This window comes from Chelonoidis abingdonii, chromosome 18 (assembly GCF_003597395.2).
Source record: "Chelonoidis abingdonii isolate Lonesome George chromosome 18, CheloAbing_2.0, whole genome shotgun sequence".
NCBI lineage: Eukaryota > Metazoa > Chordata > Testudines > Testudinidae > Chelonoidis > Chelonoidis abingdonii.
The window spans coordinates 7,333,195-7,360,230 of record NC_133786.1 but is presented as its reverse complement, the minus strand read 5'-3'; the positions used below and the strand labels follow the sequence as shown (position 1 = coordinate 7,360,230).

Sequence of the window (27,036 nt, the reverse complement as noted above, 5' to 3'; positions counted from 1 at the left end):
GACATACACAAGGCCGGTACTGCAGCCACGGGGAGGGATCAGGGCAGAAAGTGCCAAGTGGACCGCAGTGCAGAATCGCAGCACTCGTGATCATCTCCGGGGAGGGAAGATGGCTGAGCCGAGAGCTCCCACGTGGGGAGGAGTCAGCGAGTCCCTTACCGTCTGCTGCACCTTCTTCGAGAGCACGGCAAACTCGGGGGAGCTGGAGTTCTCGTAGGCATCAATGAAGTTCATATTCACAATCACTAGGTGGCCATTGTAAACCTTCTGGACAGGGGTTCTCCGGTCTGGAAAACGCCATTGCAGAAAAAGAAAGGATCTCAGTGCAGCAATCAGAGCGAGAGAGCCTGAGCAAGGCGGGGAACTCGGCTTACAAAGGGCAGGGGCAGAGCTGGGAAGAGAACCCAGGAGTCCTGACTTTCTACTCTAACCACTGGAAAACAGAGACAGACCGACCCCGGTGGTCAGCAGGCGGGACTGAACCTGGGACTTCTGGAGCTTAGTGCACGACCCTCTACCGCATGAGCTAAAAGCCAACTGACTCTTCGCCATGGCTGTACAGCAGACTCATTTTCTCTCTCTAAGTCTTCTCAGTGCCACTAGATGGGACAGGACTCCACACCCAGGAGGTGTGTGGGTTACACTACCACATACAGAGCTATAGAGTTGAAGGCCAGAAGGAACCATCAGATCATCTAGTCTGACCTCAGGCTGCTTGCCACCCCCCGCCACCAAAATCAGACACAGTCTTGCAGTCTGGAGGAGACTTAACTGCTGCGTGCAACAGGCAGGGAACAGGAGCGACTGAGATGCTCAAGTGCCAGAGGCCCCCGCAATGGCCATCCCACTTTCACCCACGGCACCTCAGGAGTCGGTCACCAAGGGGGACACCCCAGCCAGGACGGGCTGATGCTGCTGCCCCCCAATTAGTGCAATTGAGCCACATAAACCACACTAAGCAGAGAGGTGGCCAGTTTTTACATGGCACTTCGATTGCAAGCTCTGTAGAGCAGGGACCAAATCTTTCCTTGGTGTTTGCACAGCGACAATACAATGGGGCCCATGGACCCAAAAAGCAGCAGCGTTCATCCGTGGTCAGCTCATTCGTGGGAATTAAAGCCCTCCGACCCAGAAGGGGTCAGGCGCCATGGGCGAGTCCACCCTAGCCACCCAGTCTAGCTGCAATGTCCAGGGGGGAATTGCCACACTCACATTTGAAGTGCCACACCAGGAGGCCGACGATGAGGGAGACGAGCAGAAAGACGAGCAGCACAGCACACACCACCACCCATCGCTTTGGGCCGCGTTTCTCCACCTTCTTGGCATTCATGGTGGGGAGGAACTCCACCCCCTCCTCCAGGCCGTTTATATCCTAGGAAGAGGAGTCGAGAACAAGGAGTTAGAAAGCTCATTGCTACATGCACACCATGCCCTGGTGGTGGGGCTTCTCGGTGCAGAGAGACAGGACTAGAACTCTAGAGATGTGGGTTCCAGTCCTGCTTCCCCTTGCAAGGAACGAAGTGGGACTAGTGGTTATCACAGGGAACTAGGATGAACATGAAGCACAAAGACCCTGTTCTCTGATTTATTTATTAACCAAAGTTTTTATTCAGGCAGTTTTAATGGGCTGACAATTCTAGCCACGTAAAGATCAGACAATACAATAGTCATTACAATAGCGAGCTTCTGTGTAGAGAAATATGCAGTAATCTAATCACTGGACCTCTCTATGTAATAAAGAGTGTTATCACTAATCCTCTTCTCTTTTTAATCATGATCGGGGGGGGGGGGTGCCAGCGCAGTCATTGGAAGTGCTCTCTTGCCGCTGATCAGGGTTAAAATAATCACCCTCTCCCAGCTCAGCCCCCATCCCACCCCAGAGCTCGGCATCAGTGCTGGTAACCTGCACTTGGCACCTTCTCCCCAAGATCCTCCATCTTGCTGTAGTAATGGGCCACCCCTGAGAAGAGGTAAATAACTTCCTGCATGATAATTCAACACATCATTACAGAGAAATTCACTACAACAGTAGGGCAAACACCAAAGTGATCCTTGAATCACAGACACCATAGTCGTTAGCTAATGAATACCTACCCACCCATCCACCAGGACTAGGTCCCAAAATCACAGACCAACCCAAGAGATCAGTTCTGCCAGAAGACTGAGCAGGTCAACATTCCACCTAGCAGATGGCCCTAGCGCACATATGCAAATCATGACGTTATAACCTTACGAGACCTTAGTTTTATCAGCTTGAAGACAAACAGGAAGTTACTCAAAACAATTCTGGAAAATATATGCACCACACACAGCTGTGCGCATATTGCAACACACACCAAACTATAAATAACTTGTAAAACTTTCCTGGGAGCAGGAAAGTCAAGATGCTTCTGCAACTGGAATTCAAGCAGCTTCTGAATTCACAAAAGGTAAGTTGATTCAATTAAAGGAAATCAAAAGTCAAAACAGACCAACTGTGTGAACATGCCAGTCAGAGCTCTGATTGCTTAAAGAGAGACCAGTGAGATGTATGGAAGTAAGTGGGACTAGTGGTTATCACAGGGAACTAGGATGCAGGAATACTGACATGCAAAATGTACTAGGTTCAGAAAGAAGCTCATGCCATTAATTTCAGTAGAATAAAACTAAGAACTCTCACGTGGGATACTGGGAAAGCACGAAGGAGCACGTGGATCTAGAGAGCACAGAAAGACAGTGGACAAAGATACTCCATCAGGATGTGGGTATCACACGGAGCTTGGGCTCGGTCCACACCAGCAGGCTGCACTGTAATTCACAGGGTAGCGGGAGGTCAGAGCTCCCTGGTCCTGTCTCCACTCCAGCTTCCAGCCTTACCATAAATCACCACCAGCCTGTGCAGGAAACAGAGTTTTCTCGGGGGCCTGGCTGAGACTGCAGAACAAACTCTCATGGGCACTAAGAACCATCCCAAACCTCCCCTCCTCCTGCTTCAAGTTCCAAGCACACGACTTTGACCTGCCGCCTCTAATAAATGCAGAGCAGCATGGAGGTAAACAAACCCCAAACAAAACACTCCACACTACGAACAGTTCTCCCCCAGCGAGAGAAAGAGGCGCAACAGAGCACACAACAGATTTTAGTTACTCACAGCTGGAAGGTGCTAGGGTATCAGGGTGATGAGGGCAGTATAGCAGCAGATATAGAATAGGAGGGGAGCATTAGTAGCAGCAAAATGTGCTAGTGTAAATGCGCCCTTAAGTACAAGGGTAAGCAAGTATTAACTTCTCATAGCTGGGGAAACTGAGGCACCGAGGGGCAAAGTGACTTGTCAGGCAGTGACAAGGCTGGGAGCTCAGCCAAGGGTTTCCTCGCTCTAACCATTAGATATCACTGTTTCTGACACTTGACTGTGGGATGTTGATAAAGGGACATTCTGCCCAAGAACAGGACACCCAGAGTCAAGCTGTGAAGTTTGCCAGTCTACATTTAAGCAGAGCATTTGAGTGCTAGATTTAATAGAGTCAAATCTATGGGCAGCACCCCTCCCGTCGTGGCTAAGAGCACCTGTGGTTTTCACACTTACCGAGGGAACGCCATACAAATTACACAGGAGAGGTTAGGAGCCTGACTCAGCTGCAGCATGAATAGACAGAAACCCAGAGGCTGCAGGGAGGTGCTGATGAACTCGCTGCCACATGCCAGGAGGGTTTCAGGGACACACACAGAGTTTCACTTTCTCACAACCCTTGCCCCCAGCTTGCCTCACCCCTCCCACGTACCTGCAAGGAGCACACTCAGCCAGGCCAGGGAGGGACCCAGAAATAGCCTGTGCATTTCCTTCCAAGATCACAGAAAGAGGGGCAAAGAGGAAGAAGCAAGCATGTGATATAGTCTGCATTTGCTTCTGTTTCTCACCAGCCTTGGCGGTTGCACACACTCTGTACACTCAGCCCTTGATGCAAGGAGGTATCTCGGGCTATTTCCTGTTTTATGCACCCTCTGGAGGGTGTGGCAGAGTTCTAAGCATCAGCCCTGCATCTAGACACATCCTACTTTAAGGGGTTCAAATCCCACCTGGGCTAACGCAGCCCTTCATCCTGCTCCGTATCCAGAGCTTCATACAGTTCACCATGCCTTTCTGAACCTCTTTGACACCACCAAGACCTAGCTGCTAGGAAGGGATATTAAAAACCCCAGAGCACTCCTCATGAGAGCAGGGCTTCAGAGCCCCAGTTCACTGGCCAAGTTTCTGCTCCCCTGTAGCAAGCCGGCTACCCCCTTCTCATCCCAAGGTGGCTGCATTTCTGAAGCGCTCTGGGACCCTTCAACTTGAAATGTGCCTAGTAATGAGCGAGTCCAGGCCATCTCTCCCCTGGAGCACTGCAGCCTACTCCAGCCTGTCCTTAACTGCTCCCCAGCTCACCTTGCCATCCCCTTCACCCTGGCCATGTCACCTCTCCTCAAGGCTCCTCACAACAAATCCAAAGATCCTTTAGGGCAAGACCCTACTCAGCCGCCTCCTACCTGATCCATGTATCTGTTCTCCCCGGCTATTTGCCCTAGTGCTTGCAAAGCTCTGCACTGCTTCCTTTGCTTATTCTCATCTTTGCACCTTCCCTTATTTCTCCCCAGCCCCCAAGTTTAGAATAGTCTCCCACTTCCTGCCTGCTGCTGAGCCCAGCCCTCTCCCCAACACTCCCATAATTCCGGAAATACTTCCTACCTTGCCCTCTTCCCCAGTAACCTCTCCAAACCCTCTTTCCCAAGCCATGGCCTCAGGCCTTTTATCCCAACAGAACACATTCTACTGATGATTTAGGAAGCCCTGTGTAAATGTAACCATTTGTAAGTAACTATTAAAATGGTCATTGAAAGGCCCTGGATACTAAAGGAACACAGTGTTCTCATCAGCTCTTTCAAGACCTCTCTTAGTTACTAGCAGAATTAATTATTCCAAGACTCAGACGCACATTATTACCATAAAGCCCTGAGAGTCCGACCTATTAAGATGGCTGCTAGCACTCTTGGCTGTCTCTTCATCAGCTGACTCTGTGGAGCGTTTGTAATACCACGCTGTACATCTGTGACTTGATAATCAGATGGGTTCTCCACCAAAAAAGGGCCAAGAGCAGAGCCACCAGGAAGTCCATGATGGCCCACATTATACAGACCTGGTTTGCCTAGCCAGCAAGCAATTCCAATGAGGCTGGGTGCAACAGAAGAAAGGACAGGCAGATCGCCATTAAACCAAAATATTGCACCAATGCACCAGTTTATTGTGCACATCTATCAGGATGGACAAAAGGAAACCAATTGGAACCAAAGCTTCTTGGAGATTCTGACATTTCTTCTCAGTATCAGTAACTGGCCATAACCAGAGGCATAAAATACCTCCATCAAGGTCATTTTCACAGAATTGCCAACTCTCCTGATTTTATCATCATTATTGCAGTTGCTTTTCTTAAAACCTAGGCTCCTGATGCCATGTTATCCCCTCAGAATCTCACCTTTCCTTTGAAATAAAGGAATAAATAACAGCCTAGCTTCATAGTTACAGAGAAAAGCTTGAAAATGCAAATCTTGAAGACTCCAGAAGCAGAAAGAAAATAAAAAGCCTCCCGTGTAGCATTTAAAAGCAAAAAAATCTCATCTCTGAGCCAATCCCATGGGTGTTTGGAATTTGAGTCACATACTTTGACTGCTTTGGGATGGCAATACGGTTCTCGTCACACTCCCAAATGTGCTTGCAATCACCTTAGAGGCTTCCAGCCCAGTCGTGCTGACTAAGAGGTTCAGAATAGAATGAGGTTGTCTGCATGCTTCTCCGAATCCAGCCATGATCCTTATTAGGTCCCCCTCCCCTCCAGCTCCAGTGTAACCCCAACAGCCACAACTGCACGCAAGAGTCTTATTTTAAACTAACCATCCCAACATCACCGCTCTTTGGGAGAGAACAGCTGATCCTGGCATTTCCAACTGTTGCAGGAGCCCTGACCACAGCTTGCATGTTTGAATTCTATTCCTTTCACGCCTCTCACAAGCTTTGCTCCTGATTCAACAAAGAGCAGGCCGCTGTCTCTGCTATTAGAGGGGGAAAAACAATGCTCATGTTTCTGTTCAGAAAAACAAGGTGCTCCTAGTCCTGGCCTTCTCAAATTCCACCTGTCCTGCAAAGTGAATTCCATTGAACAACACCAAGGATATGTCCTACGCTACAAAGTGCTTCCGCTGACCTAAGAAGGGCAGCATGGGGAGATGAGAGCCCTGTCTCTCAGCTCCGCTGGCAGCTCTTTGCCAGAAGCCTGGCTGCCTCGTGGGCTCCCCCGCACTTAGTGGGGAAAGCCACTTGGGGCATCTCACCCCAGTGGGGAACAGGGACCAGCCGCTCAGCTCTCCAGGGGAGCAAGGGGCAGCTAGGCTCTAGCTGCCTGAGCTGTGAAATTGACAAGACAGCCGACAGAAGGGAAACAGTGTCTACACAAACACTGCATTGCCCTAACTACACCAACATAACTCCACCTCCACGAGAGGCATCGGGCTTATGTCATCAGTATATTAGGGCACTTACATCGGCGGAAGGAAGGCTGTAGGGTGGACACTGACATCATTAGGTCAACACAAGCTGCTTTATGTCGATCTAGCTGTGTAGTGTAGATCAGCCCTGAGTTGCTGTAAAAGACCTTCCCTTCCCGCAGGGCAGGCGGTTAAAGGACCAAGACTCCAGGTGGCCCAATGGTGGTTCCATCAGCATTCCTGGCCTGCCACACACTCAGCCCAGGGAGAGGACAGACCAGTAAGAAGCAGGAGGAGCAGTTTGCATTGCTGCACCTTGTGCCATAGGCACTTTGTGGTCAAACAGGAGCCTTCAGTCTCCGGGACTGTTAATGTGGCATCTTCCACCAGCTGCTCCGTTCCCATGCAATGATCAACGAAACACCCGTAAGATTCAGCTTTACAAAGTAAAACTGGGGCCTAAAATCATTCACCAAATACATTCAGTTCTCAAGACGCTGGAAGCAAATTCTCCTGTTCCAGTCTTTGCTTTATAGCTCTCTGCCCGTCTGACCACAAATCCTCCCTAGCTTTTGCATAATCTGTGGGCTGGTTTCATTTGACCTGATTCATTGACTCTCCTCCCACGACTCAGCTTTTAACTACAGGATAAAAACATTCTGCTAGATACGCTACAGCTGGATTTTTTTTTGCCATTGGTGGCGAGTCATGTCAATCACTGGGTAGCTTGGAGTGGCACCGAGCCCTATTCTCCCTTCACACCACTCTTGAGACAGGAGGGCCATCTCTCAAAACTACAATTTCTCCACCTTAGCAGCCCCGATGACTCAACGGGAAGGAAGACGCCACACACGCAACTAAAGTCAACCACACATGCAACTAAAGTCAACAGGAAAAAAGCAAGTTAGTCCAAAAAAAAAAAAAAGAAAGCCCCCACAAGCCAATCCATCCACACCCGATTTTTTTTCCTCCCTTGAAAAATGCAGAGATTTTGTAATGAAGGAATTCACACTGGTATTGTGCTAGCTTTGTTCTTGTTCTGCAATACAAGAGTAATGCCCATATTACCAAAGGATCCTAGAGTGCTCATGCTTACAGCTGAGAGAATCATTTTTGTTGGTTTTTTTTGGTTCGAACTGAAAATCTGAAAGAAAAAAAAACTGTGTGCGCCAAACCCCGAAGATTCACACAGTTCGAGAATAGTGGGCATACAGCCTCCACAGCTGCAAACCTGATCCCCGTCCCTACAAATTCTCACATTCACCACACCTTCCAGTCTCCTTCTTTGAGTTCTAGGTCACACTTCCAAACACACTGGCCCTAATTTCGGTCTGATCTCAGACTAACAGCTGTGCAGTGTGATATACAGAACAGTTAGCTAGCATTTGACATCTTCCGAAGGCTGTGGGAATATTAACCAATTAGAGCGAATTTATAAACCAGATTTCAGAGGAGGTTATGTGCCCATGGGTCTTGGGACGAGGCTTGTTAATTCACACCAGCTCCCAGCAGGCCTACTCAACTCAACCCCCTCGCTCTGAAGGCACAAGACACCATGCCCATCCTAAACCTGGAAGAAGTTACGAGCTCTTCCCAGCTGTTATTGCCATTTCCAAGCCCCCTATTCATTCTGGAGTAACCCACTCAAAGTGCTAATACCCTTTCCCTGAAAAACCACTAATCCAGGGGTCCCCAACCTTTTCCGGGTGGTGGGCACCGGAAGACAAGCCACCGAGGACCGTGGCCGGCGGACAAGCATCCACCAAAATGCCACCGAGATGTGGCAACAGAAAGAGACGTTGCCGCCAAAAATCAGCAGCCTTTCGGTGGCAACTTCCCTTTGGGACGCTGCTTTTCGCCAGCGACGCCTTTTGATTACGCTGCTTTTTGGTGGCATTTCGGCGGATGCTTGTCCGCCAGCCAGTAGTCAGGTGAACATAGATGCCATGGCACCCGCGGGCACTGTGTTGGGGACCACTGCATCTCCTAAACACGATACATCTGCAGACAACTGATGGATGATGATAGAAGACCGAGATGGAAGAGGCTCATCACCCTGGTTGAAAATCTTAAAACTTTGTTCCTACCATGTATTTCATTTTCCCTTTTACTTCTAAGGCCCATCACTGCAGTAGCTGCAACACTTCCCAGGTAAATCATATTTGCACTGCAAGGTCGCTAGAGGTCTTCTAGTATGAACTAGGGAGGACAGTCCTTGAGTTTTGCAAGTAGAGAGAAGGCTTATACTGAAAGAGCGTCCCACCATGGGAATAGGGAAACTATTCCACCAAGTTTTCATTTTGCTCATTTCTACCCCCTTTTAACTCCTGTTCTACCCCTTGTATCTCCCTAGCAAATTCCTCTGGATTTCACTGCTGTGGCTGCCAGGCTTGGCTTAGCCGTTATCCACGCCATTGAGGACACAATCAGGAACAGTGCAGCATCCTGCGAGCAGCACACATTACACACCGCTCAGGCAAGAGGACTAGAGAGACATCAGTCCCTTGGTACAGAAACCAAGCCACTGATCAGGGGTTAAGGTGACATGTCATGTCATGAATTGAATTGAGAGTGTGTCTTCACTTAGGTTCAGTGCCTACCTGCCGGAAAGTGTTTCCTTTCACGGACTTGAATTCTCAGGGGACACAGTATGGAAATATACCTTCCCTGCTGTTCTCCTTCTAGCCCCCTTTTGTCCACCACAGGGCAATGGCTTTCAGGTACTAATAGTAAACATGTTTCATTTACAAAGCAGCCTAAGGGGGTTAGGAACTGGGGCCTAATTCCCTTAGGCTGCTTTGCAAATCCCAGCCTCGCATCTCTTTACACAAATGGGTATTAGTCTTGTTTGACAACTGGGGAGACCAAGGCACAGAGCATGAGTGATTTCCAAGTGCCAGGAGGACAGATCAGCAGAGTCTGGAACGGATAGTCCAGTGATCAGTGCGCTAGCCTGGGGCTCGGAAGACCCAGGTTTAATTCCCTGCTCTGGCACAAACTTCTTGCGACACCTTGGGTGAGTCACTTAGTTTCCCCGTGCCTCCTCCACTGTAACTAGACAGTTCTACCCTCTTAATACAGCAGGGTGTCTATTCAGGAAGACTTGATTTAATCATGGTTTTCTACATAAAAGTGCATTCTTGTTGGTTGTTACAAACTTAACACATTTTCTTTACAACTCAGAGATAGGTGTCGGTTTCATTTTTAGAAGGTACACACTATACATTTCTAAACAGTGACTAATTTTGAAAAAAGTTTTCAGATTAGTTTTACAGCTATATCAGAAAATGAATGCATGATTGGTTATTTCATTTACCAAAGGTAACTGAAGCAGATATCTATGAAGTCATTGGGAGGTGAACTCTCTCTAATTCAAGAGGTTAATCATTAATATTTGGAGGAGTTTGTTGCTGTGCTGTATTAGGATATCACCACCAGATAGACACTTAAATTGTTTTATTTAACTAAAAACAACAATGGTAAGAATTCTGGATGTTTTTTCTTCAACAGCAAACATATAATATTTTAACAAAAAAGCATATGTCCCTCGCTTCTCACATTTATCTCCAGATTTCTCCTTGTCCAGATCTATTCCGCCCCCAACCATCTTCTATTCATTGAACTTTTTGAAACTTTGCACTTTTAGAGAGGTAAGAGATTGACACTGTGTACACAAATCTGCAGAGGGACAACAGAGTTGAGGTCTCACCTCTACATATTAAATTTATTTATTTTAAAACATTTTTGCTGTTAACAAGCATGTTACCTTCAGAGAGACATATCCACAGTTTGAGAACTGCGAAACTAAGCATCTCTGACTGTATCATCTGGACTGAGCAGTGAGTCCCATTGGGTAGATAGAAAGATTAACCTAAATAATCTATACAGAAGCCCTGGAACCCCATAAAATTGGGTCCCTAATCCATGAAGTATTGGAACTCATTTACAAAACTTTTCTTAAACACTACATGAATATATTGTCTCATACTATTGAATTAGAATTTATAATCTCTATTCCATGATGATGTCTCTGAGCTATAATGTATCTTTATTAAAATATTTAGATTGCTTTTTAAGAGGAAAAACCTCTTGATCAAAAAAAACTAATTTAAATAAAAAAACCACAGTTGTTTTGGTTAAAAAAAATCATCATTGATTTTTATCCACCCTGTCAGGCTTCCTCTGTGGCTTTGAGCAAGTCACTTCCTCTGTGTCTAGGTTTCCCCATGGGCAAGTGGGGGATAAGGAGACTTACCCACTTTGGGAGGTGTAAACTTAGTTTTTAATAGTGATTGGACACCCTCTGTGTGTCTCTTACCAGTCAGGAGAGCTTGGAGAGGCTTGAAAGCCAACCCATGGCCAGCTCTCAGGACCCACCCACTGCATCAGCTGTCATGGCCAGTCCATTTGAATTCTGTTCTCAGTTAGGCAATGTGCTGGCCAACAGTGAGTCCATCCAGCTTTGCTGTTACATTCAGGACACCTGAAAGCAGGGGAACACCATTCCTCACGCATCCCCATACAGACAGGTGCTGCGCCATAAGCCCCCCAGTGCTCCGGTCTGAAACACCAACAGGACAGTGGATTTCCCCATCCTCCAAGTGCAGCTATTCACTTGATGCTGACATGTGGCACAGAGGAGGAAGAGCAAGGTTCCCCGAGCAGAGAGCCTCTCCCTCCCCTGTGATACGGCTGTTCACGATTCCTGTCTAAAAATACCTTGATCTGTCTAGAAAAACCACAACTTCAGAGAAAGCAATGACTCACGCTGCCAGCAGCAAGCCCAGAGCACACATGGGCAGAAGGGAGAAGGGGCAGGTCTTTGAACTAGGAAGGTTTTACTGAAAAGCAGATGCCCCAGCCAACAGAGAGGACAAAAAGGGGGTCCCCTGCTCAGAGAGCCGGGCTGTTTGGAGCATGACGCTGTATTGCGATGGTGACTCAGAGGAGTTCATGATCAGAGGCATCAGCTTCTCTAGCTGGCAGATTGCTCACGGAGCAAGCTGCTACTGCTCAGCATCATCACCTTCAGGTGCTATGCTGTTCAGAAGATAGAGCCACTACAATTTGAGAGATGCCTGAGCTAACAGCATGCAGGATTTAAACACAAACACACCCAGTAAAGGTCTATATGTGTACACACCACTGCCCTCTGCTGGATGGGATTAAAAGTGCTCAGCTGTGTGCCATTAGCCCTATATTGCTAGAAGCTAATGGTGAGTCTCCTTTGCTGAGGTGAGTAGACGACTTTGATTGTGGAGAAGGTGTATCAGAGAGCCCTAGCATGCTGTCACTATACAGTTCTAAGCAGCCAGGCCATGCGACACAGTGACAGCAAGAACAAACGCTACAGATGCAATAAGTTATCCAGCTACCCAGCGCATGCGATACCAGGCTCCACCCAGGCTGCTTCCGACACCCGCTCACTCCGCACTGGGGGGGGAGGGAGGGGAAGGGAGGACATGTTGTTGCTCTCCACACCACCCCTAGCTCTTCTCACAACAGGAACACAAGAAGGATTTTCGTTTAACAATAAAAAAGTTCCCTCCAGCCCACCCAAGCTGGAGCCGAACCTGGAATTTTCAAGCCATGTGCCCAGCACCACAGGGCTGATGGCACCCTCCCATCCTAGCTCTGACATGAGGCAGAGATCAAGGTCCATCTACATGGCTGGTGGGGTCCCAGGAGAGGCACAATGGCCGAAGGACCGTTTCCAGGCACAGGCACGAGATCCACGCTGGCAAAAGGCAGGGACTGGGAGAGCAGAAGGCACAGACCCAGTGCTGGATACTTCACCTTCACCATCAGCCCACACCCCACTGTACCTCCAGAGACTTATCCTCCAGCTGAACCAACGAACACTCTCAAAAGCGGGCATGCTGTCTCAGGGCTCTGTGCTGCTGGCATCAGTCTGCAATGTCACCTAATAGCTGCTCTCCCCACTCTGCCAATTCCCAAATTCCAGAAGGGATTTCACCTCCCCATGAGGATCAAGATTTACCAGGAGAAAGGTTACCTGTGACCTTTCCAAAACTCTGGTGCGTTTACAGCCAACGGCTCTGATCCAGGCTGCAGGCTCTGGCTCGCTCCGCAGCTCCAGCTGAGAAGGCTGCAGGGCAATAGATCAGGAAGAATGAGGAAAAGGAGGTGAAAGGAAAGTAATACTGCAGAGTCAGTTCAACTGCAGGACAGCAATTGCCCAGGGGGCAGGAACCGCAGCATCACCTTTGTCCATGATTAATGCAATGCCCAGAGATGAAGAGGACCCTTTCCAACACAGTCCACCCCAAAGAGCTTGCAGTCCAGCTCATAGCCTGCCCAAGACAGGACGTGACCAGGTAGCAGCAGTGAGATGGGGAAGGATGGAGCTACAGCATGTCATGGCTGTTCCACACAAGCTTTTCAAAAGCCTGTTTTAACCTCCATTTCCGAACCAATGAAATTTAGTCTTTGGTTTTACCTGCAGTTACTGTTCAGCTGCCCCCTGTCATGCACTCCCCCTTGCAGTAGTCAGGCTTACTAGTTGGAGAAGAGGTTGAAGTTGGATGTAGAGACGGGACGGGGCCCAAGGTGGTGCTGGAATTAAAACCCAGGGGTCAGAACTGAGATCAGAGTCCACAGACAAGCCAGAGTCACTACCATAGCTGGGATCCAGGTCCAGGCCACAGGTCAACGCCAGGCAGTCAGAGCATGAGGAAGGTCAGGAAGTCGAGGCAAGGCTGGAGCAAGGGCAGTGTATGGCTCGAACAAGGCTGGGGCAGGAACAGGATCGAGAGCCTGACACACTGCGAGGCTGCAGGAGGGTTCCTGCTTGGGTGATGCTCTTGCACAGACTCATCTGCAGCTCTGGTGGGGTTGGAAAAATACCCTGGGGGTATGGGAGGGAGCAGGTCATCTGATCCAGGCGCTACTCTGGGACAGGCTGCTGCTGTGTGACCAACGACTGAGTCACTGCAGGCTCTGCGGGAAGGGTGAGCAAGTGCAATTGGGTTGTTGCGGTGACTCGCCACAGCTCTTCTGGAGGGGCACCTGAGGGAGCAGCCCTGATTGGGCTGAGGGTTTGCCTCACACACCCACCATCAGCAAGGGCTAAGTATTGTCAGCTGTGACATCCAGCACATCTTCCACTTTGTGGGTACTACACTTCCAGCTCTCACCACCACCCCAGTGTTCTGGGATAAGCAGAACAAAAAGTGGAGGCATGAAACGCTAGGCACATGAGACTCAACCTGATATGATCCAGCAAACCCATCACTTTGGCACAGGGGTCTGTCCTTTCCAAGGCCTAGCTACCATCTCTTCTGGTCTCTGCACAGACCTGCAAGCATCTCGAAGTGCTAGTGATGCACATATTGAGAGAAACCCTAAAGCAAGAGTGCCTGGACAAGAAGAGAGCCAAGCACACGTCCAGGAGCTGGAAGTCAGAGGGCTGGCTGAGAGCTCTAGGAAAAGGCAGGTCTCATCTGACCAAGCAGGGCTTCTGGACTGGAGCAGGCATCTGACCTTGATTCAGGGCCGTTCTGTTCAAAGTTTTTTTTTGTCATCATCTGGAAATAAGTCTTTCCATTCAAGACTTCAGTTCCCAGCCTGTGAATCCTAAGACCTGCACACCCCAGGTCTCATCTGCCCAGGCTGATGTTTAATAAGGAATAGTCAAATCAACACCAAATATGCAACCTGCGGCCAGGTCTACACTTGGAAGGTCTTGTCAGCACAGTTATCCTGGCAAAGCAGGTTATAACAGCAAAACCCCACAGCTGTGTCACTACAACTGTGTCTACACTGAGGGCTTTGGCCGGTACAGCAACGTCAGTCAGGGCTTGCACCTCATGACAGACTTGCATCCAGACAAATTATGTCCAACTCTGTGCTTGAGACACAAGTGCTTGAGCTGATGCTGCTCCCAGTGAAGTCAACGGCAAATCTCTCCTGGATTTTAATAGGAATGAGACTTTAGATAGTCAGGTCAAAATCTGCAGAAACAGGCTTCCTATAAAAACTTTTAGAGTAGTAGATGCCTTTTTATCTCTAAGCTTTCCCACATACACATCCAGTGATGCTAATGGAAACAGGGTATTTTTGTTCGGTAAGGACATGATTTTCACTTTAAACTATTCATGTTAATTTGAATGGGAATTGAGCACCCAGTCTTTTTGATTACTTTGAAATATCTCATCCTAAATATTCCCCTGAAATCCATACAGGTCCACCATGGTGCCACATCCCAGAGCCTGGAAACCAACTGACTAGTCAGTAACTAACTGTTAAAGTGAAATTGACATATCTATTTCCCCTGTCCCAACACAAGAACCTAAACACGTAGCATTATAGTTGAAACCAGAAAAACTTGAAAATATTCTTTGTTTTAATACTGCAAGATGTAACAGCAATGATGATTAAAAACCACACGGGACTGCATCCCACAGCGGGTTTTCAGAATTCTCTGTTGAAATCAACAGGAAGTTCTGCTTAAAAACCAAATAGCCAAGCCCAAAAAAACCAAACTCATGAGCTGCAGTCCCCATTTAAAAACACACAATACTTTTTAGGAGGGTTATTTGCCTGCTAGGTTTTGAGCCCTTGAGGACACATTTTCAAGTTTTTTCTGGAACTATGTAGGCTAGCCACTTAGCTTTATTAATTCTGATGATGATTATTTTAAGAACTAAGATTCTCAGCAACCACATGGCTCCAGGATCTGGAGCTTTAAGAAATGCACTACATATCGTGGGACTTATGATAAAAATCATGAGAGCCGGCACATGGTGCATATGACAAAGTAATCTAAACAATCCGAAGCCAACAAAATGTACATGTTCAAAGTGGGCACGTCATTTAAAATGGTCTACATTTCACAGGAGATTTCACACTAAATTTCAAATGAGAGCAAGTGTTCACATATTGGCTGTAATGTACAGGTATGGGAGTGAAATGGGGTCACCATTCTTTTACAGAGACCAAACCTAAAGCTATTAGTTGGCCAGCACGAGGCTAAGCATGAGAAGCCAGCACAAGGTCAGAATTGTTCAGACAATTCAGTTTGATAACAGTGTTGCACCCAGATACTGTGTAAACCCTGCTTGCACCATTACGGAAGTATATAACAAAAGGTTATCACTAGTCCTTTTCATGCAGGGCTGGAACAGGCTTTTGATAAGAACAAATACAATTGAAGATAAGACGTCTGAAACTAAACAGCCTTAGGATAGCAGAGAAATCCTGTCAGTTTCTGCAACTCTCTTCCTCCCCAGTTCCATGTTAAGGATGATTAGATTATAAAATGGAGATTAACCTAAGGAAAGAATTAACTACAGGAAATGAGAGACAGAGCATCCTGCCAGCACAAGTGTCCTTCCTGACAAAGGGGGAAAGACCATGGGGAATCAGTTCAGTATAAATCCGGTAAGGAGGACTACACACTCAACGCCTCTGGTTAGAAGCTACCTTGACTCTTTAGAGCCACAAGTTCAATTCCACACTAAGCCAACTCATCTCGTTGCCTTTCTGAGTTAGATGAGAAACTGAATCTCATTATGTTTACTGCATAGACATTAAAGACTTAGTTCAATGCCCAGGCCAGGGTTACCTACCCAGCTGCCTTTGGGCAATGTGCTGCGTGCCATCTGGCTGGTACCCTGCACCCCAGAAGTGGCTGTATCAGACATGTGGATAGAACTTTACATAAGGCTTCAGAATTCTTTAGAATAAAAAGCTACTTTAGGGTCCCGATTTTGATCTAACTCGAGCCAGTGAAATGCCATTCATCATGTCAATGGATCTTAAACCCCAATTTACACCTCAATTTGTGAGAAAGGAAGCAGGTCTTGACACTTGTATGCACCCTTTTAAAAAAAAACTGTTCTCCAATAGAGCTGTAGAGAGGTAAAGATGTTAAAAAAGCTCCCCCACAAGGAACTGTCTCCCTCAATGAGTTTCAAGCAGAATCCCATATGGAAATCAATACGGAGTTTCACTTCAACCCTAATCATTATGACTTGATCTTGCATGCCAAGCTCCCATTGACTTCAGTGGGAGTTTGGGGGGTGTGCAGGCAGGATCAAGTCTGATGTACCTGCTTTGATATTGTCGCCATTGCACTAAGGCACCCAGCATGCCATGGGGCTGATTTGTCTGTCTACTGTAAGCTCCCTGGGGCACAGGCAGCACCATGATTACTTAACTAGTGCAAGAAATCTGGTCCCACCTAGAAGTCTGCTGCTGCTTCGAAACCTACATTTGAGCTAAAGAAGAATCTCCATCATTATTTGTACCAGGCTAAGGCCTATGATACAGCAGAATAGATTTGTTGCCAACTCCTGAGATATTTGGCATTTAAAACTACACACACACCCGAGCCCCTGGAGGCTAGTCATTAGTTGACGCTCTCACCTCTATCCTTAAATAGGTGAAGAGAGAATTATAAACCAGCCACCCAAACTTCTGGAACCTAGAAAGATACTGGAAGAAGCTAATAATCAATTTGTAAGCACCTAGAGCAGTGCCCCAAACTGTGGGGCTGACCTCTAGGCAGGGGTGAAAACAAGGCAGTATGGGCCGGTACAGCGTACCAGTAAAAAGAAGCCGCCAGCACTGGCCGTTATCGCTGATTTTAAAGGACCCTGCTTAAAGCGCTGCTGTGGCAGTGCTTTAATGTCATTGCCCTTTTTGCCACCCACCCCTGGACGCTGACGGGGGTTGGAGAGGGGAGCAAAAGTAGTAGCTGCCCCAGGTCCACAATTTAAAATGGCCCAGGGTGGCACTGACGGCCAGAGCCCCAGGCCCTTTAAATCACTACTGGAGCCTTGGGCAGCATGAGCCAGGCAGCGCAGATGGTCTGGCTGGGGGTCGCTGACCCCCCTGGCTCCTTCTGTCAGAGGCCCCACTCCTTTTGGGGGAGGGGCAGAGCCAGCGCTGTACCTCTCTGGCACAGGAAAATAAGGGAGAACCCATATAGACTTTCCTAGCTGAAGACTGTTACTGTCATTTACAATAAGGCTCCTTTACACCACTCTGGAAAGATAAAGGAGCCTTAAATGACTAAGAATGGGAACAACTAACTGACAATGGGAAACATTAGCAGCCTGCCTGCTTGTTACATTTCTGTTCTGCCTCAGGGACAGAGCCTCCTTCACACAGCCCTATGACTCCAAGTCAGGGATGCAGCAACAGCGACATGAGCGACAGTTTTCTGTCTCACTCCTTCACAAGGCAGGCAGGCACCCAGCCCTCTCCTCTTACCATCTCTCCAAGGAGGCACATACACACACCCAGTTTCCCTCTTCGGTGATCTGCTGCTAGGGATGGGGGGTTTGTTTCCCACAGATTTCTTTGGTCCCCATTTTTGTGCAGGGAAGCCAAGAAATCTGCGGAAGGTATGAATTCTGCGCCCCCACCCCCAGGAGTAGCTGTAACTTGATTTTAGTAAGGTTTTTGACACAGTCCCACATAACATTCCTCTCATAAGCAAACTAAGGAAATGTGCTCTAGATGAACTCAGATGGCTGCACAACCAAAGTTGTTAGCAATGGTTTGCTGTCAAACTGTGAGGGTGTATCTCCTGGGGTCCTGCAGAGGTCTTCCCTGCGTCTAGTAGTATTCAACATTTTTATTGGTGGCTTGCATAATGGAGTGGAGAGTAGGCTACAGAAAATCTGCAGATGGCACCAACGGCCTGGCTGCGAGCACTTTGGAGGACTGGATTAGAAAGCAAAATGAACTTGGCAAATTGGAGAATTGGTCTGAAATCAGCACAATGAAACTCAGTGAAGTCAAGTGATAAGTACTACATTTAGGAAGAAAAAAGACCCAAATGCCCAGCTACAAAGTGGGGAATAACTGGCTAGATGGTCGTACTGCTGAAAAGGTTTATAGTGGGTCACAAACAGAGTATGAGCCAAGAACATAATGCAGTGGCAAAAAAAAAAAGCTAATATTCTGGGATGTATTTATAGGATCATTGTATACAGGACACAGGAGGTAACTGCCCCACTTTACTCAATGCTGGTGGGGCCTCAGCTGGAGTACGGGTGCCCAGAGCTGGACACACACTAGAAGAGATGTGGGCAAATTGGAGTCTAGAAAACAGCAACAAAAATGATGAAAGATTCAGAAAACCTGACCTTTGAGGAAAGGTTAAGAAAATGGATATGTTTAGTCTTGAGAACAGAAGACAGAGGGGGCATCTGATAGTCTTCAAATATGCTAAGGGCTGTTATAAAGAGTACCGTGCGCAAATTCTCCACATGTCTAATGAAAGTAGGACACACAGTAATGGGCTTAATCTGCAAGAATGGAGATTTAACTTAAATATTAGGAAATACTTTATCTATAAGGGTAGTTAAGCTCTGGAACAGGCTTCCAAAGGAGGTTGTGGAATCCCCATCACTGGAGGTTTCTAAGAACAGGTTGGACAAACACTGGTCTAGTTAACTTGGTCCCGCCTCTCAAGGTCCCTGCCAGCCCAGAATTTCTCTGAGTCTGTGATTCAAACAACTTATTAAAAACACTCAAACTTTCAAGACCTGCTGGCTGCAGAGAGAAGCTTGAAAGTGCACCCTAAAGGTTTACAAAAACCCAGAAGGCAAATATCCTCCCCCCTAAAAAAAAGTTTATTTGCCATGTCATGATTTTATGCCAGTGATAGGATGGGGAGCAGGGGTCATGATTCATGAGTAGTTAGGATTGGCAACATTGAAACTAACTGCTCCTGTTGGAAAAACACTTTTTTCCTGTTGCCAAAGGCTGGCAGGGACACAGTTTTTGTCAGGATAGCACAGAAGGGACTCATCGTTTGGAGTTTCCTGGATGAAAAAGGCCCCTTTTGTGTGTCTGCATTTTAAGCGTCCTTCCTGTATCTCTCCCATGTGCTTTTTCACAGTCATCTTTGACAAATTTGACCCTTGCAATCTAAGGCAGGAGTTAAACAGCAGGGAGTTTTGTTAACTAAAACTAGTCCTACTCCTAAAAGATCTAAAGTTTATTCCTTCATTATTCCCTAATCCCTGCTCTGAACAGATCCAACCACTCTTCACCTTGGAAATGCAGCATAAAACTCCTAGGATAGCTACTAGTCAACACCACTAGCAACCACACACCTCCTTTCAGTCACAAACTTTTCCCCACCTACATACCAGCCTATAGGCCTGGTAAAGGAAGAAGTGTGTGTAGGCTGAACCATCCTCTTGTCTTCATACTAGCTACTTGTCCCATAACATCAGACCCAAAAAAATCAAGCAGAGACAAGGATTCAATAAAAAGGCTAGTAAATATATGTCTCTATAACCCTCTAATGGATGGAAATAATGTGCTTCCTAGATCTGGGTGAATACCAAACAGTATTTGTGAAAATGTGGTCCAATACAATCCAGGTATTCACTTTAACACCACTGCCTAGTCATTTCCCACTACAAAGAGAGTAAATTTTGTTTGCAGAGCAAAGGTCCCAAATAGTTTGGCTCATGAGTTCTGATCACCGTATTTGGGGTCAGGAAGGAATTTTCCCCCAGGTCACATTGGCAGAGACCCTGTGCGGGGGTTCGCCTTTCTCTGCAGCATGGGGCATGGGTCACTTGCAGGTTTAAACTAGTGTAAATGGTGGTTTCTCTCTAACTTGGATTATTGAAACCATGATTTGAGAACTTCAGAGACTCAGCCAGAGGTTATGGTCTATTGCAGAAGTGGGTGGGTGAGGTTCTGTGGCCTGCAATGAGCAGGAGATCAGACTAGATGTTCATGATGGTCCAGTCTTGCCTTAAAGTCTATGAGTCTATGCATTTGAGTGGCCATCTTTGGTCTATCCTCCTGCTCAGAGCAGATTCAACCATAGTTACTGAACTAGTCCTGAATATAGTTTGTCCTCCTTGGCTACAACTGAAGCAAAACACTGCTTATTAGCATCAGTTCTGCTGCATGTAGTCAGCAACAGTAGCCTTAACAAGCCCCATGTGGAAATTACACACTGAAGGAGTGGACACAGCTGCAATCAGACACCACTGAGCTGCAGTGAATAGGTCACCAAACAGTCCAAAGGCTAAAATTCATTTGAGTGAAATAGTTGGAATTGTTCTAACCAACCAGACCACCTGCTTGCTGCTAACCCATGAAGAGAAAATAAAGTCTGAATTAACCAGGTAAAATTATTCCTAGGAAGAGTTCACTTAGCTGTGGGACAGACAAACTACACAATTACAGCTCACACAAGTGGCACTGCCACAAAACTTTGCTAATAGACACTGTCTTTTCCCGTCAGCTCAAGGAAGAACTGCAGTTGAGGTTGCTGGCCAGAAGCAGCTCCTCAGCTGCCACACAGATTACCTGTAAACAAGCTACACATGAAGCCTGGAAGGGTTAAACCAATCAGACTTTGCCATCTCTACTCTGCTTGGCTGGGTTATGGATTCTCCATCCATGGTATTTCTAGGGGACCTGCCATTGTTCATGTTCTGCTTTTGTTCACATCAGGGACCCATATGGGGTTCTGAGGCTGTGACTGAACAGAATTTGACTCCAAATCTGAGAACCCCTCATGTTTCTCCTTAATGAAAGCTCTCAGCAGCATAGAACGTAAAACAATAGAAGGTCTTTACAGAGCAGCTGATCTGCTCCAGCCTGCATAAATGCAAAAACAATTACTGATTCTTTAAATCTGTAACAAGAAGTTAGGCAGGACAGGGCAGGGGAATTCTGCAGAGAAGACAGGACTCATCTTCTCTGCAAAGTTAACTCACTTGTTGCTCCTAGAATCCCATTCACAGCAAAACCCCTTCACTCAGTTGCAGTGATGCTAGCTCAAGCTGGCAGGCCTAGAAGGGCATACAGGCTGGGAGCACAATTAATCAACTGCTAGCACAACCAGAATGCAAGGTAGCACCACTAGTCCTCCAATGCCTTCCTGTAATTCCTCCTCAAACCACCCCCACGACCTGTGTGGACACAGCACTTGTTTTGCAGCATGGCTGCAAGTTAAGCTCACTGGAGAGGAGTGACTTGAGTGTAGATTGATGCAGTTAACTCTGCATCAAAGACATGCCCACAGCCTGAGTCCCAATGAGGCCATTTGCCTTGCATAACTAAATTCCTCATTCAGGGCAAGAAGAAAATCACTCAGCAATTCTTCACCGTTGCCAGCTCACAATAGCTCAACTTAGAACCCACAGGTAATAGATCAACAAGTAAGAGACTAGAAACAATCAGGGAAGTCACTTGCACTTCGTTTAAATATAAAAATACAATGTTCTAAACACCAGGTTTTAAACAAGCAGAGACTGCAAGAGGTGCACACACTTCTGGGTCAGCACCAATGGCCTACATCCACCCTCAGAAAATCACCTCTCTGATGTGACCTTACCCTTCAGGAGATAAGATATTGAACATCCTGGTGAGGCCTTAGCAGGAAATTCCACTGAAATAGCAGCCAAGGCCTTGAAGTTGAGACAAGGCCAGGTTAGCCTGGCCCTCTTTTACAAGGCAAGAGAAATACTCCACACAACTAATCAGCAACAAAACAGCCCCCTGAATTGACACGAGGCCTGGGCTACACAGGTAACTTACTCTGGATCAAATACAGGCATGATTTTGAACTATTTGAGTTAGACTCAGTGCAAAACAGTGTGGACTCCTGATAAGCTTAAACTGTGTTTAGAGCTATAAAAAATATCTGTCCAGTATTTGTTTTAACCTGAAACAGTATAAGCCTGGTTCAAACTTGAGTTAAGAGTACTGAAATGATGTTTTGCACCCATTTAACTCAATTGGTTTTTAGAGTAATGGATTTTAAGGTGAGACTGAACTATTGTTAGGTCATCTAGTGGGGCCTCTATAACACAGGCGGTGGCATTTCACCCAGTTACCCCTGTATTGAACTCAATTACTTGCACTCAAAGGGATTCAGAGTTGGAGCCCGACAGCTGGTCACACAGACAAGGCCTACATTAAACTAAAATCAAAACGACCTGGGTTTAAGTCTATTTAAGACAGTCCATACAAGGCTGTACCCTGATTTAACCAAAACAGCTTTAAGTTAAACCGGTTCCAGTTTGCAGAAAGAGTCTGAACAAGAGGGCTCCTGTAAGTTAACTCCAGCTAAGGCAAGACAGGATAATAAGCCTGTCCACCAGTCCTGTTGCTGTGAAAACTAATAGACAGCATTTCTCATATGAAAAGCCCTGCAAGGAGGAATCAGACCAGGCCAAACCCTGCCATCAAAGACATCCTGAGCTAGAGCAGCAACCAGTTCCAGCCTCCCTCCCCCGTGTGTGTTATTCGCTGAACAGGAGTAGCTGTTTATCTATCCCACAAGCCAGGAAAGCAGAATGCTCTTTAAGTCACTCCACAAGCCTTCGTCCCAGCACTAGGGAATACTTTTAACTCATTTTTATTTTAGAAAACGCCCAGAAATCTGCATCTTGCGAGCAGGCGCCCTTAGAACTGGCCTTCCCCTCCACTCACTCGGCAAATAGCAGAGGGGAATGGTTAGAAAACAGCCCTACAAATGCAGCTCACCTCTTTTCTATTGTTGTACTTCAGCCCTGAATCCGAGGTTTCCAGTTTCTGTCCTGGGGGAAGTTGATAATCATTCATTTTTCTTTCTTCGGAAAGCCGATGGTTCTTCATGGTTTCCTCCCCCGCCTCTTTTTTTAGGGAGGTCTGAGAAATCGTGGGGATGGAATTTGCACCCCAAACAATTCAACGTTTTCGATCCCAGCGCACAGAGCTGTTGTTCCTGCTGCGGTGTACAAAGTCCTTCCTGGTGGCTGAGTAGCTCAGGAACCTGAGTCCATGGCTGATCAGTTTCAGCTGAAACTCGCCGACCAGGTGAAGCCAGTTGTGGGAACGACAAGGGTCTCTGAGTACAGCACTTCCTTGCCCCTTAGGTTACCCTCCCACTTAGGTCCTGCACTTCGGTTCGCTTCCCTTCCCCTTTTCTCCTCCTGATGTTGTTTGTCTGGAGTTTTCCTCCCCTTCTCCTTGGGCTCAGGTAGTTTCAAGGTGTGGCTGTGTCGCTCTCTGTGTGTGATCACACGAGATTACCTCGCCTGGGCCCCTCCTCTCGCTCTTCTTCCTCCTGGCAGGTCACTTGCAAAGAAAACAAAAAAAACCTGATGGTTCCAACCCTCTATCCCTGTGAGGCGCGCAGATACAGGTGGATGGTGGCACCTTATGGGGTGCCCACACACACTGGTGACGAGCGGACATTTCATATATTTTAACAATTAGAAAAGCTCTGGGCGACCCAACAATTAATTTGATTTACAGTAAAATGATGCCCCCCCCCCCCCGCACCATAGAAATTAACATGTATATATAAAGGAACCAGCCAGCTGGTAAATGAAAGCAGCAGAAAAGCCCCTTTTATTCCCACCAGAATAACCTTCCCCCAAACCCTGTCAAATTCTGGGGATACCCCCAGACACTGGTTGGGAGTCAGCATGTGAATTGATACCCCCAGGCACTAGCTGGGAGTGGGCATTTGGGGGAATACGCAGCAAATAAGAGTTACAGTGGATTCCTCTTAATAGATGCACACACACACATATACTGAAGCCAAAAGGTAACAATGGAGCCCTACTTCTCAGGGGAAGAGGTTATCCTGGGGGAAACGCGCTAATTTCATGCAGGCACAGGGCAACCAAACCTTTCTGAATAGGCCACTAAGGTGAAATTGACAATGTGAGCCACTGGAATAGAGCTGGGAAGCAACCGGGAGTGAACAAAGGACTGCCGAATGGGGAGTCTATGCCAGCAAACACCAGCTCCCACCTTCTCACTGCTGTGAATAGGGTTGCAGATTGCACCAAGGATTATAATGCCTGGGTGTCCCTATGTGTTTGGTCCTTGTGGCCTGCTCTACACACCATTTCTGTACCAGTATAACTATTTTTTGTTAGGAGCAAATTTTTATTTTTTTTTTACCACTCTCCAGATCCTGGTACACCCCCTAGCATGGCCAGTTATACTGGTATAAAGGAGCCTTAGCCCAGTATAGTATAGCCCCCTTCATGTATGGGAATACCTATTCCAGCATAAAGCAGCTTTATTCTGATATAATTGCATCCACACTGGGGAGCTTGTATGATTCTAGCAATACCCGACTAATTAAAGCAGCACCACTTTTGTGGGCAGCTAAGCTCTGATGAATCAAGGGAGGGCACTTACTTGGTAACAGTTTCAGGGTGCAGAGAAATGCCTTTAGCATAGCATGTGGTGTCCCTACAGTCAGATGTTAAGGTTAACAACAGATGTGGCTACAGTGGGATTGACTGGGTCTATCGCTAGACTCTGAGATGAATCCACAACAGAACTTCAGATTCAAACACTCCAGCCTTTGAGGAAACTCTGATCTGGAGGCAAATTTAAAAAGTGTGGCTGGGGCCTATTTATATTGAAACTCTATCCACCCACTTTTGCCTCATTGCTCTTTATTTATGGACTACATGGGTAGAAGGAGCCAAATCCCTGAACTCCCTAATTTTTATTCGTCAAGACTCAGGGGCGGATTAAGAATAAATGAAACATGGATTCATCTAAACTTTTCAGCTCCTCTCCCCCAACTCTTTGATCTTCCACGCCTGCCATTCACAGGGTCTCCTCCAACCCAGCTCTTTCCTTCTTAGGCCACTTCTACTGTACAAAAGCTTTTGTCAGCATAGTTGTGCTGGTCAGAGATGTGAGGAGGTCTGCTCTGTGACCAATATATAGCTGTCCTGGCAAAACCCACTAGTGCAGATGTGGTTATACTGGTAAAACTGTAACATTGACAGGTATCGATTGTTTTGCTCAGGGAGGCTGGAATAAGTGATGCTACAGTACTGGCAAAAGCACAGTTTTGTCAGTATAAGATGCACCCACTCTGCTAGTGTTTGCTGCCCTGGTATATGGGGATAGCTATACCAGCGAAGCACTCTGACCTAGTCTCAATTCCAAACTTGGGCATGTTCCATAGGAATTTTTAACATGCTTGCAACACCTATTAGAGCCTGGCCCTGCGTTCCTCACTGCTGCCCTGGGTCCCTTACACACCTGTTGGTGTCTCCCGCAAGGATCCAGCCTTAATCTATCCTTACAGGGTGCAGTGCATGTAGCTGGGGAAGTGTGATCTTCCATGCACTGTTCTTTTATATTCCTAAAAACCCTGCCAGTGCACAGCAGAAGCTGCCATTTTGTTCTCACACTTGTGGTTATGACAGCCTGTGACAGAGGAGACACACACATATCCTGTGCGCGCGCTCTGCTGTTTTCCTTAGTCTAAAATTAATCATTCTGCTTGCAAATCTGTAGTTCCCCTCCCCCCTGCTATGGGCTGTTCCTGCAGCCCAGGTGTTCCTATGATTCGCTCTTTGTGTACGTGTAAATCCCAATGTACACAGACAGCTCCTTCTCCTTCGTGTAAAAATCTTAACGCCCTCCCCACCTTCCTGCTCCTGCTCTCCCACAAGCTCCTGCCATCCCAATCACTTAACCAGGAAGTATCCCCAGATAAAAATGACAGGTTTCAAAGCGGTAGCAGTGAGAGTCTGTATCAGCAAAAACAAGGAGTCATCCTCGTGGCACCTAACAAATTTAAGCTAGTCTCTAAGGTGTCACAAGGACTTCTAGTTGTTTTTCCAGATAAAAATGTAACCCTTCGAAACCCAGCCGTGTTAGTCAGCCTGCTGAAACCGATAGCTGGCTAGTCTCCAGAGCAGGTGGGGCTTACAGGTGCCCTATGCAGTATCATAGAGGATTGACTGGACATGAGCCAGTTGTGTTGTGCAATACATGGCTGTATTTCTACCAGATTCCCTGCCCTGGGATCCACGCCCTTGGGGGCTGCCTGCCAGAGTGCAGTTTGTGTGTTACTCTGGTGTAAATGCCTTTCTTAGCCATTCACCACCCTCCCGGAACTGACCATTTTTCCGCTCCTCAGCACCCATTTCGTCAGCGAACTAAGCCACTTTGCTGGAAGCAGAAGGAGGCCGAAGGCAGGATAGGTACGCTCCCCTCCTGATTTACTGTTTCCGAACACCCGCAGCTCCTGCTGATGTCACTTGGAGTTGTGAGTGTTCAGCACTTTGGTAAATCTGGTTCCTACTGCTTACAGGCTAATGCTTTCAGCTGCTGTGCTGAACAGCTGTTTGCATAGGAGGCAGCAAGCTGAAATGTGATGATGCAAAGGAGCTAAAGAGACAGAGGAGTCAGAGGCCCCTGGCTAATTGTGGCGTTTCACTTCTAAGGCTTGGGGGCAAAGAGCTGGCCTTAGCTGTATTTCATTGCAATAATATTAATTATTGATTTATTCTTTGTAGTGTTGTAGAACTCAGGAACCCCAGCCACAGTGCATGAACCCCTGCTGCTAGGCGCTGTACCAACACAGAACAAAAAGATGGTCTCTGCCCCAATGAGCTGACAATCTACTATGCACTTTTTCAATGATATGCGGTTATATACATCATGAGTATACTCTTCCAAAGCTTTCTTTTTTCACAAAGGTTATATTTTTATTGGGTGTTGATACATCATGAACGTAAGTCAGTTAAACACCATTGGATAAAGATCAGGTGAAAG

At 47.0% G+C, this 27,036-nt stretch overlaps 1 protein-coding gene across 3 annotated transcripts in view; it reads right to left on the bottom strand.

The window, feature by feature from the left end:
- ST14 (ST14 transmembrane serine protease matriptase) overlaps positions 1–23,195 on the bottom strand; it is a 46,805-nt gene extending 23,610 nt beyond the window's left edge. The window contains exons 1-3 of one of the 3 annotated variants that reach the window (XM_032802422.2): positions 22,996–23,195; positions 1,213–1,372; positions 160–287 (exon numbers count right to left, since the gene is read on the bottom strand). In XM_032802422.2, coding sequence (XP_032658313.1) covers positions 160–287; positions 1,213–1,372; positions 22,996–23,106 — 399 coding nt within the window. In that variant the 5' untranslated portion in view covers positions 23,107–23,195. Of the gene's footprint in view, positions 1–159; positions 288–1,212; positions 1,373–3,565; positions 3,645–3,761; positions 3,915–22,995 lie in introns of those variants that run through there. The other 2 variants (XM_075073470.1, XM_075073471.1) reach the window with 2 other exon arrangements.
- Positions 23,196–27,036: the final 3,841 nt, after the last annotated feature.